Raw genomic sequence first — 11,871 nt, 5'->3', positions numbered from 1 at the left:
TTTGTCGTAAATGCTATCATGAGTTTACACTTGCGTCCGGCTTGACACGCACACTTTCAAATTCTTAGGTATATCATTTTCTTAATTAAAACCTAATGCGGTGTTTCTAATACTGCAAAGAAAATCATTGAAATTAAATATTTGAATGCAAGTTGCCCGGACTAAACAAAATAGACCAAATAAACACAGTCAATAAACACCACCAAAACCATATTCCACAATCGACACACCTTCAAAACTAAGTTTCAAATATACGTTTAAATGAGCTAGTAGATCGCTAATTAACATAAAATGTGTTATTTAACAACACGCCAATGCAGCACATAATGTAAAATAGGCAGTTTAATGGGACGCATGATAGATAACTTAACAGGGCGCCCAATGGAATACGTTTCATCTAACAGATACAATTCCTTACAACAGTTGAAACTATTCAGTTTTGGCAAATCGTTTATGTGACTCAGTTGTAGCCTGGATTTGCAGTGATGTACAGTATATTTATACTGTGCAAGTCATGATACAAATTCACTGGTCATATAACTTTTTTATGTTCGTTTTGATTCAGTTTTTAACGAATCATTTGATGAATCAGCTAACAGAAATTCAATATTTGTGAAATATTGATAGATAAAGAGAAGCATACATTAGTTTATTATATATTGCACACTGTACAGTATGCCATTTAAATGAACATTCCCAAAACTTTAATGTTATGTTAAATATGTAATTCTCTGCATAGTTAAAAACATTCAGTCGTAAGTAGTTTTAGCTGGAAAATATTTTGAATACTAGATATTGTAATCTATATGTACTCTGTTTCATAATGAAACATTGCATGTAAGTTTAATGTAACTAAAATTTTGATTTGCCACACTATTTTAGGTAGTGGATATTTATGTTAATACCTGCTTGAATATAAAATACTTCTACATGATTGCATAGAAAGTTTGCGAATCTCTCTTTTTCTAAGCTGTAGGTTATTTTAGATTTTGGAATGCATTTAATACATACACCTTATTATATGCAAATCTTATTAATGTTTTAGAGACTTAAGACTGTGTGAGATTCCTATATCTAGCTTAGTACTGTCCGTCTAGCTGAAATGCTGTACAACACTCCTCTTTTTAGCTAATCCGATTTTTAGGGACAAAAATATTTGAATTTATCACAAATCAAACGCACTAAAACCACACAAAAAACTGTTTGACAGTATTTCTAAGGAATTTTTATGCTGTTCATTAGAAAAAAATTGTTTTGGTAAGTTTTATGCTTATTTGTGGTGTTTGGAAATTTCGAAGAACTTTAACAATTAAAATCGTATTAAAATGATACAATATGATTTATTGGAGTTCAATTCAACATAATTTCTAAATTTCTACTTTCGGCAATGGTATCTCTGTCTGTGAAATAACTTTAAATTCGTTCTCTCAAAAATTCCTCTAAAAAATCATAACCGCGTAAATGTCAACTTATTTGTTATCTAAAGTATAGTCATAATTCTTTTGCTGATAATTAACTGTTTGTTTTTTATTTTATTTTCGACCATCGATACACTTTATAGCCGTAGCATAAGCCTTTTCCCACGTGGTTAGTATTTAGTCTGAATAGAACATATACAAAGTCTGATTTACATTTGTCTGATCAGGAAGATATGACGTTTTCGTGAATAGCCATTTCATATTAAAATACTAACCCATTGGATTAAATGAAGATTTGCGAATTTACTGTATTGAAATTTTATTATTGAAAGATATGATTGGATACGGATTGTTAAAACAAAAGTATATCCTCATGGTTTGTATTTCAATTTATTTCAAGTTATACGTTAGTGCATAGCTATGGAAATATTATTTGATCATTTCAGAATAGTTTGAATGGTTATACTGAAGGCTTCATACACTGAAACAAACTATACTAAATATTTCTAATTATACGTTTAATTGTCAAGGATTTAGATTATTAAAACTTAAATATCTAATATATACGATGCATTGAATATTAAACACTAGTTCGATTCGTAAGAGATTTTGCAAGTTTTTCTTTCTTTCTTTGCCCAAATACGAATTCTAAACGTACAAAAGCAAAATAACTCTTTATATTATATGAGTAAAGTATGTGCATTTAAATTGATAGCTAGCTGTTATTGTTAATTAGCTAACGTGTAAGTTTTACAATAAAACTGAAAATGTTACATTTGCCTTGCAAAAGTATGACATAAACCGTAGCTGAAAACAGGTGTGGAAAATATTAATTGTCAACGTTGAAAGCTGAAGTTGCTTATATTTTTTCCAATCTGTCTAAAGGTTCGACATTTGGAAAAGACAAGTTTTCAAATATTTCATTACTATTTTAATAATCATAAATTGAAATCAATGTCCGATGTTCAGATATCATCAATAATATGGGATAAGCAGTCAGGACAATTCCATTAATAGAATACCTTATGAGAGCATATCTATAAATAGACAATCCCAACGACACGTGCTGTATAACTTCATACAAATCTCTACTGTGAAGATTATCAAACTTCGGGTTTCGGCTCCCGAACGGATTCCGTTATGTTGACTTTTATAATAAACAAATCAAAAGGCCATACTTCTTTGAAAATTCTTCATATAGCACCTGAAAGATATTGCCAACTTAGATTGAACGTTACTATTCCGATGGAATTTAGATTTATTCATGCCAACAGAAAAGCGAATTCGTTATTACGGTTTAGTGTAATTAAGAATCTTAAAGCATTTTAACTTCAAACTACATCTTGTACTATTTAATGCTGTTAAATGTATAAATGATATATTTCATATTCATTTACATCTTTTTAAATACATTTAAAACAATTGACATATTAAAATATATTAACAATATGTACAATTACTGTATGACTTTTTAATAAGATGGCTAAATTACCATTTATTATGATTTTAGAAATCCCCTAAAATTACGGCAGCCCCCTAACCTTTTAACGTTGAAGTGAAAATGCATGTTTGAATAAAAGAATCACAATCGTAAGTTTAAAATGTTTGATAAAGAAAACACTCAAGATTTTCTTTTTCTCCGAAATAAAGATGAAAATTAGGAAAGCTTAGGGAAAGTATAGAGTTGTTTATTACAGATTTTAACAATGTTTTTTTCTGTAAAACAAAAAATATGAGAATAGAGTATTACCACCGTAACATGATACAGTAAGATAAAATCAATTTTATCATTGATTCGTATTTTTTTCGTGGATTGTTGTGAATTTCAGTTAGCCAGATCCAGATTTAGTTTTCAGGTTTTCAGCGAAAATGGCTCTTAACAATGCTCTTGTATTGTTTATCAAACTTGTATAACCACTAAAAATAATAAATTACGTTATTTTAATGGCCGATTCCTTAATCAATAGCCGATTACAGTCATAAACAAAACCCCAAATATTTTATTCTTTCTGCATGAAGTGCACAAGTTTATGTTTACGTTTGCAATTTATTGGAAGATTAATGGATTGATTGAAAAATATGTTTTATTTAAGTTCAAACATTATTAAACCCATGACAAGCGAAGGATTTTCAAAAATAGCCTTTTCATTTTCATGCGATTTTATATCTTTAAAGAAAAATAATCCTCTTATTCGAAAAGTGGTACAACATTAATAAAAATTCGAAGTTCCGCCTACTATGGATCACCAACATTCGAGGAGGCGACTGTCAAAATGCAATGACTGTTCACATCAAAAAGAACTAAGTCTAGCAAAAGAAGACATTTAAAGCAAACCGTTCCCTTTCCTCTTTTAGTACTTTTATATTCATTTTACTTTTTTGCACTATGTTTTGTATTTGGAGGTTTTACCATTGTCCGGTACCACAATACTGAGAAGTTCACTTAAGTCATTTGTTTGAAAAAAATGTTTGGTTAGTTACTCAAATTTTCCTAGTTTTCCTCACTCCTGCGTTCATCGAATCTTACAGTTGCGATAAAGTTCAATCATTCATTTCATCAAAAAACTGAAGACACATATCCACCGTAATGATCTTATACACCCGATCGAACACCCCGTGTTCGTACACCCGAAGAATACTTTTGCAGATAATTCTACCAAACGAAATCGAAAACTGTCTATGAAACAGAAGGTGCGTTTTGAAAGGATTATGTAACCAAAGTTACTTGTCAGTACAATGAGGAACAATAGCTTGTTACTTCCTTGAAAAGTTGTATGATAAAGCGCAAGGATAACCAAATATTACATTGGTCCCTGTCAGTTGGATTCCTCTGACTTTTTCGTTATATCCTTTACCCAAGATGTTGCGGTTGGTCAAAAAATATATGCTTTTTATATGTAGGTTTCTAAATAAAAATGATATATCAAACCTAAATTTACAAGACGGCCACTAAAAGAAAACCTGTCCTTGATCATTTTCCAATATAATGAAATTTAATATTGCTTTTGAAAATTACAAAGAAGTCAACGATAAAAACAGAGGAAGGACCAATCTACTTCATGGACATAATCAGGGGAAGTAACTGACTAATGTTCCCCATTGAACGGGTCGTCTTAACTAAAAGTCATAACAAAAGCCAATAAACGACCTAGCTATACATAAATTTTAATGTAATCATTAAATGTAAAAAAGAAGTCTTGTATATATTTCGAAATGGTTTCGGAAAATCTCAAAATGCACTGAATCAACACGTTCAAGAGTGTTGCTTATCATAAATTTAGATCCGCTGTTATCAATTTATTACTCGTTGAATAGTGTAAATGTTTGTGCCGACTGCGTAAATCATAGTCGATAGCAGTATAAGAAACGAAATATCCCCGTTGAAATCTATAAATGCAAAGACATCAGAAGCTAGAAAAAAATACGTATTATCAATCAACATGCTTTGCAGAATACATGTTACATCTAATGTCAAAAAAAAATCTTAAACTGAAATAAGAACTGTTACAACAAATCCATGTAAATTAGATAGATCTTCACCAGACTTGGTCTTTGTCATTTTTAAAAAACACATTTCGGAAAAGTATACACATTGTTCTGTCCCATTAAGATTTATAAATCTTTAATAAAGGAAACATTGAAATATAACAAGGTATCATTTTAGTAATTTCAAAGTGATAGATTTCAAATATATTTCAACTAGTATGAGCAGGCAGAACAGATGAAATTTGGTTATAATAATACAAAAAAGAATGAAAGTAAGAATAGATTTACATGAAAAATACAAGTTACTTTCAAACTTATAAACCAGATTTTACATTAACAAAGTTAACTGTATGTGCGCGTGTATGTGTGTGTGTGTGCGGGTGGTGTGCACGTCTGCGTGCTGTGGGTTTCGTTTTGGGGAGGCTGCGTTTTTGGTGCGTGGCATTCCCTGTTTGATATTTGTCTTTGTTTTTTTAGCCAGATGAAACAGAACATTAATTTAAACTAAAATAAAGCCTTTCCTTTATTCAGCATTATAAATGAATGTTTAATGAGCGGAACATGCTCTGATTTTTTTCTTTCATTTAGGTATTGGTCGGTATGGTCATTTTAGTTTTCGTTTTGGTAAACCACAATGCGGAGATTACTAAGACAGCAGACGGAAGGCATATCGTTAGTGGCCTGAAGAAGCCGCCCATACAACATGCTATAGACAGTGTGTGGAACAATTACATTCTTACGGGAAAAATAACTTATACAAGTGGTCGTCACTTGACAGAAGAAAATCTTGAAATTATTAAAGTTCATAGTGTAAACCAATGCAAAAGTCGTAGATATCTTGTATACACATGTGATCGTTCAAGTTTATGTGGTGGCTGGGGTGATCGTCAGAAAGGCATTGTATCATCCTTTCTATTGGCATTACTGACAAATAGAACTTTCATCATGAATGTGACACATCCTTGCAAACTAGAAAACTTTCTGCTGTCCAGTGTTTACAATTGGTCAAAATGTGGAAATTATCTTAGAACTCTTCCAAAGCAGAACTTCGTTGCGTTCAATTATGTGGTAGGTAATAGAAAATTTTTGAAGCAAATTCAGAGCGTTGATTTTGATAGGAATTGGACATCACAAGTTGTAATTTTACGATTTAATGCATATGTTATTGACCAAATAAGACAACACAAGCAAACTGAAACACGGTTGAATTGGTTACTGAATACTTCGAACGAAGAAGCTATTCACAGAGTACTGCACACTTTATTGAAACCAAATCAAAAAATCTTGGATGATGCTTTGAAGCTGAAAACGGACAGGATACATGACAAACATTTAGTATGTAGCCATATTCGCAAAGGGCAGAATCCCAGTATTCCAGAAGATAACAAACTTCCTAGAGGAAGTCCAAATGAAACTTTGATATTTAACTTTTTGAAAAGATATAGTGATGACAGAAAATATGCAATTTATATTGCAACTGATTCGGACGAAGTACGAAGACTTGCTGAAGCAAATATCAAATCATATATCAACATGAATCGCAAAATTGTCCATGTTGACCGTCTAGGAAATCTGAAAAAGTCTAAGGAAGAAGCGTGTGAAGGATTTTATACTGTTCTTTTTGAACAGTTTATTCTATCGCTCTGTGACACACTGATCTTAACTCGAAGCAATTTCGGTGGAATTGCAGCATATATACGTGGCATTTCCGACAACCTCTTTTTGTATAACCAGAAAACTGATGAAATACTTCAGTCAAACTTAACATTTATGCAAAATATATTCAAATTCATTTAAATTTGGACAAGTTTGTACTTATTCTGTTTCCCCTATAGCTCTATGTTACTGTTTTACATTGAAAACTATAAGATGACATTTCTTCGGAATGTGTGTGTTAATGTGGACTTGTTTTACTGTATTTTATTTGAAGTTCACACTTTTACTATTTATCGAAACTGAACAATCAATAATATGTTACATATGAATATATAGATAGTTGTAACATTTTCCTATATATTTTCATATAGCACATTATTTAAGAAATAATAAATTCCAAACAGTGGCTTATGGTAGAATAACCCGTGTTTCGAGTTCTTATGCGTAGGAATATATCATGAAGGTCGTAGGGAACCTGTTATTTCGGTTCTTACACGACATACAAGTATCAACAGTGTTAGAAAAAATGGTAACTACTTTTTACGACCGTGTTACGCACCTGGATTGGATGACGTCATTGCACGCGCGTGGGTTATTGTACAATAACTCAAGATTGATTTTGATCTACATGTGTGTAGGTTATTTGTTGGTCGTGTTAGAATTTAAAATATAAAAAGAGAAGAAACAAGAAATATCCTTAAAAATGATGGTCGGCGAATGGTAATAAGGAAAGAAGTTTATGAATTTTTCATCTAACATTCATCTTTCATCTAACATTTTTCAAATTGCAAAATTAAACACCGCACTTTAACAATTTAAATGGTTCTCTTTTAATTTTTCGCAAAGGTTTCGTAGGGCTGCAATTTTGTTTCGTTTATCCTTAGACGAATAATTACAGCAGTAGTTTGATGAAGATTCATGAAGCGGTTCATGAGAAAAGGTCATTAAACGTGTTTATATTTTTAACTAAATTGGTCCCTATCCCCTTTTGTAACAAAATAGAAGGAGACCTTACGATATTGTTTCACATCGAGTTTGATAAAAATCCATTACATTTTAGTGGTTAATGCGAAGAAAGGCATATCTACTTTTAGCTATAGTGGTCCCTAATAGGGCCCAAGTTCCTATATAAATAAATTTGGAAGAGGACCTTATAATGATGCTCCAGACCAAGTATGACAAAGATCCACCAAGCTGTTCATGAGACGCTGTATAAAGGCATTTCTAGTTTTAGCTCTAGCAGCCCCTAAAAGGGGTTAAATGTCCCAGCTGAACAAAGTTGGCTGCGGGCCTAATAAAGATGCTACAAATCAAGTTTGATTAGAATACATGAGAAAAAATCATTTAAAGGATTTTTTTATTTATTATTTTTATTTATTTCTAAAATAGGCCAACTGATCCCGCTTTAACAAATGCATATTCGCTATTCATGAATCTTTGGACAATGACGTCACACCTATAAAAAAGTGAAGGTCAAGCAAAACATACAATTGTAATTATTTCTGTTTCATAAGCAAAGTTTGACCGTAGTCATATCACATAGATAAACTGTATGCAGCGTACCTTCATTTCAGTGTAATGAGATTCAATCATTATATAGCATATATATAATAAAACAGATTTCAACTGAGTTCAATATTTGCATACCATACTAAAGATATAATATTCATATATAATAAATCAGTTAAATAATTTATAACAAAGCAAACAAGTACTCATTTTAATATGCAATCTGAATAAGCCACAAAAGCAAGAAACCTTTTCATATACAGACGACAATTGTAACAAGGAAAATCTTTTAAAAAGCACTTCTCTACATAAATGACTCTTATCACACCCTTATTCATGTGATACGCAGACCGTATTCAGCTCTTTCTTTAATTTGATATATGTTGGTATTTAAACAGGTTTTTATCATATTTATTAAACTTACTTATCATTTTGAGATATATCAATATTCTTGCTAAATATACTGAGCCAAAGTTAGCTTTAAAACTGTGAACAGCGTCGTTTATGATAAACGCTTTGTCTACATTTCACTCGGCGTAGCACAATCAACAGAGTGAAAGAAATTGACACTCTCGTCCAATCAGGAAGAGTGTTGCATAAATCTTCCATTTTGATAAATTATCTATAATGTGTTATCAAGTAGTTTGATTTGCAAACTGAAGTCACGTGGCATAGGTAACGAAAACGAATTTAGACGGCGTCGCCGAAAAAACATGAAAGTATGTTTCTTGTTTTGGTGTTGGCAAGTGTCGGACTGAACAAATAAGGGGATGTAAGAAATCATATATGTGCTTAAGTTATTACTGACCATTATTTGTAAAATTACGCATCACGTGATTGCATTAAATTGCATATTCTAGAGCACTGTGTGTTTTTTTTAAGATATCAAGGTTTTTATTGCAAGGTTCAGTAGATATACATGAGCTTCTGCTTGGAGGCATCTCCGGTTCATCTGGGTTCCATCCCCAAAGCAATATGATCATCGAAGTTTAAAGGTCACATGTAAAAACTGACATTTACACATATTTGTGCGGTAAGATCACAAAGTTTCTCTACTGCAGAAATCAGCTAAACAACGATTTGGTATTTTTCAAATTTTTATCAACAATATTAAATACACTTTCTTTCAAATTTAGGAAACCCTTAGCAATCTTATTGTAAACTTCAAAAATATGTATGGTCTCAAGATATAGAGAATATTAGGTTACTGTCGGATAAATTTAAATTTATTAGGTGAGTTGAAGAAAATATATTAGGCGAGGCTGCTGCCGAGCCATATATATTTTCGTAGACGAGACTAATAAATTTAAATTTTTCAGACAGTAATCTAATATTCTATTTATCCTACGTGCTCAGAATATTGGGGCAAAAGTCGTTGGAAAGACCAACAGCGTGCAGACTTGACGTCATATATAACGTTTGCAAGTGCAATAAAATTTGCGGATGAAATAGAAAAAATGCAATAACTTTTTTGTTTCTGGATAAAAACTTTTGATATTACCACTTATTTTCTTAGTTAGAACATTTCCAATACAATGATAACGGTTTCATTGAAAAATTCGGAAAAAATATGTTTTCAAAATTTCCGGCTGAAGTGCCGTAAAAGTGAAAAATAGCAATAACTTTTTTGTTTCTGGATAAAAACCTATAATTTGACCACTCATTTTCTAAATTCAAACATTTCCAATACAATAGTATCGGTTTCAGTTTAAAATTTTGATAAAATATGTGATTTCAAAATTTCCCGCAAAAGTGATATTTTGACACTAATTGAATAAAGCAAAGTTTATTAGGCAGGCCGATATTGTGCTATATCTTGTATAAGGGTAGGATAAAAATTCCTATTCATCTTATAGAGGATAATTGTTGGTTTCGGTGTAATATCACGTTATAATTTCACCGAGTGGGCACCAAAAGTGATATTTTCACGAGTGGCGCAGCCACGAGGGAAAATAACAACTTTTTGAGTTCACGAGTGAAATTACCGTGATATTACATCGATACCAACAATTTTTCTGTTTATTTTATGTCTAAAACTCTACTTTTGTTGTGTTTATTTCAATAAAATGTCGAAATTTGCGGGAAATTTTATCAGGAAGCATCGCAAAGATGACGTCATTTTAACGACGTCATCGTCATATTGTTTCGGCTTTCAGTACGCTCGGTAAACGTTTTGACGTTAATCCGGGTATCAGATTTGATAATTTTCACTGAGTGGCCAGTGAGTTTATCAGGATATAATTCACCGTTATATTTCGATAAACCACCGAAAAACATAAAATAAACTACCTTATCTCATTTCTTAAAGGTAACAAAATAGAAATGTTTCTAACGAGTGAATTCTATTACGGAGTAGGGGTTATTGACATTGTAACTAGGAAATAGTACTCTTTTATTTTATCTTAAGTAATGAAATACTGTATTCTATCAGTTAAATATATTCATATCTCATCACTCACACTGTGAAAATACGAAATCTATATTTTCACACTGTGGGAGATATAGCTCCGCCCCCGCATACATTGTGTATGAATTTTTAATTATTTGCTTAAAACAGGGTGAAAATTGTGGTCGCACTTTGCTCTTTATAGTATATTTCTCGATTCAAATTAAGTCAAAACGTTATGCAGCACAAAATAAAATAAAATGGAACTTTCTGCTGTGTGCGTCTTTATAACGTCACAGCGCGTCTGACGTCATGTATGTTTACGCGCGTCTGTTTCCCGCGCTGAGGTTAAAAATTGTTGCTAAATGCACATCTCAACGTAATTGAGCAAAAAATAAAAAGAAAATTTGTTTGTTTTTCGTGAATATGGAATATATCTCACCTTGAGGTGAGAAAATGTTTACAAATATTTGAAATTTTCTCACTTCTCAGTGAGATATATTCAATATTCACTCTAAACAAACAAATATCCTCTATCTATTCTTGCAAACTAGACGGGGATTTCCGGTATTTTCACCGGTGCTAGAAAACTCAGTTTTACACCCCGGGATGTAAGATGACTCTCGAAATGTTAATGATGTATTACAAACTAAATATATGTAGAAGATATTTTAGTTATTTATAATTTATTTTTCAAAACGGAATAAAACGGGATAGAAATACCTATTAAGTAGTTTATTTTTGTCCCTTATTGTATATTTCTCGATTCAATAATAACGTGTTTATTAAAGAAACATAACGTTCCGCTGCAAGTGATAGAAAAAATATAGTCATAAAAACAAGTTTATCACTTTTTTGACGTCGCGGGAGTGCAATAAAGCCATTAAATAAAAATGATAATACACTAGTGTAATAAAGCTTTGACGTCGACGTCATTTATAGTTTAGGCGACGTCGGTCAAATTGTCTTGTTTATATGGTAAAAGAAAGTCGATTTCTTTTATGTTTCGACAAGAAAAGTTAACATGTGATAAAACGAATATTACATTTGTGACTCTCCACATTGGATTTATTAAACTCGTTGAATAAAATTGATAAAATGCTCGGCAGAGCCTCGCATTTTATTATTTTATTCAACTCGTTTAATAAATTCAATATGAAAAGACACTCATGCAATATCCTCTATATATCTACTTGCAGTAATGTGTACAATGTCCATCTTTATAGTGCTGCCTCACTGGAATATTGCGCGGTAAACATGGGGTATGATACCCCAACCATTCATACTATACTGACATCGAGCTGACCAGTCCTAGCATTAACCCTTAATGCTGAGCGCGAAGTGAGGATGCTACTAGTACCATTTTTATGGGTTTTTTATGACGCGGCCGGGGATCAAATCTACGACCTCCCGCAC

At 31.8% G+C, this 11,871-nt stretch overlaps 1 protein-coding gene across 1 annotated transcript; it reads left to right on the top strand.

Moving 5' to 3' along the window:
• Window positions 1–1,578: 1,578 nt before the first annotated feature.
• On the top strand, window positions 1,579–7,257 carry LOC123527998 (uncharacterized). The gene is made up of 2 exons (XM_045307742.2): window positions 1,579–1,794; window positions 5,493–7,257. Exons 1-2 carry the CDS (start codon window positions 1,753–1,755, stop codon window positions 6,699–6,701), a joined length of 1,251 nt encoding a protein of 416 aa, XP_045163677.2. The 5' UTR covers window positions 1,579–1,752; the 3' UTR covers window positions 6,702–7,257.
• The last annotated feature ends 4,614 nt before the right edge of the window (window positions 7,258–11,871 follow it).

This window comes from Mercenaria mercenaria, chromosome 14 (genome assembly GCF_021730395.1).
Source record: "Mercenaria mercenaria strain notata chromosome 14, MADL_Memer_1, whole genome shotgun sequence".
Taxonomy (NCBI): Eukaryota; Metazoa; Mollusca; class Bivalvia; order Venerida; family Veneridae; genus Mercenaria; species Mercenaria mercenaria.
This window is presented reverse-complemented; position numbering and strand designations above follow the sequence as displayed.

Bases quoted from the DNA above. Each gene is read 5' to 3' on its own strand.
- LOC123527998 (XM_045307742.2), top strand. From the start codon at position 1,753: ATGATTGGATACGGATTGTTAAAACAAAAGTATATCCTCATG. The intron at 1,795-5,492 runs GTTTGTATTTCA...TCTTTCATTTAG, and splicing joins AACAAAAGTATATCCTCATG to GTATTGGTCGGTATGGTCAT.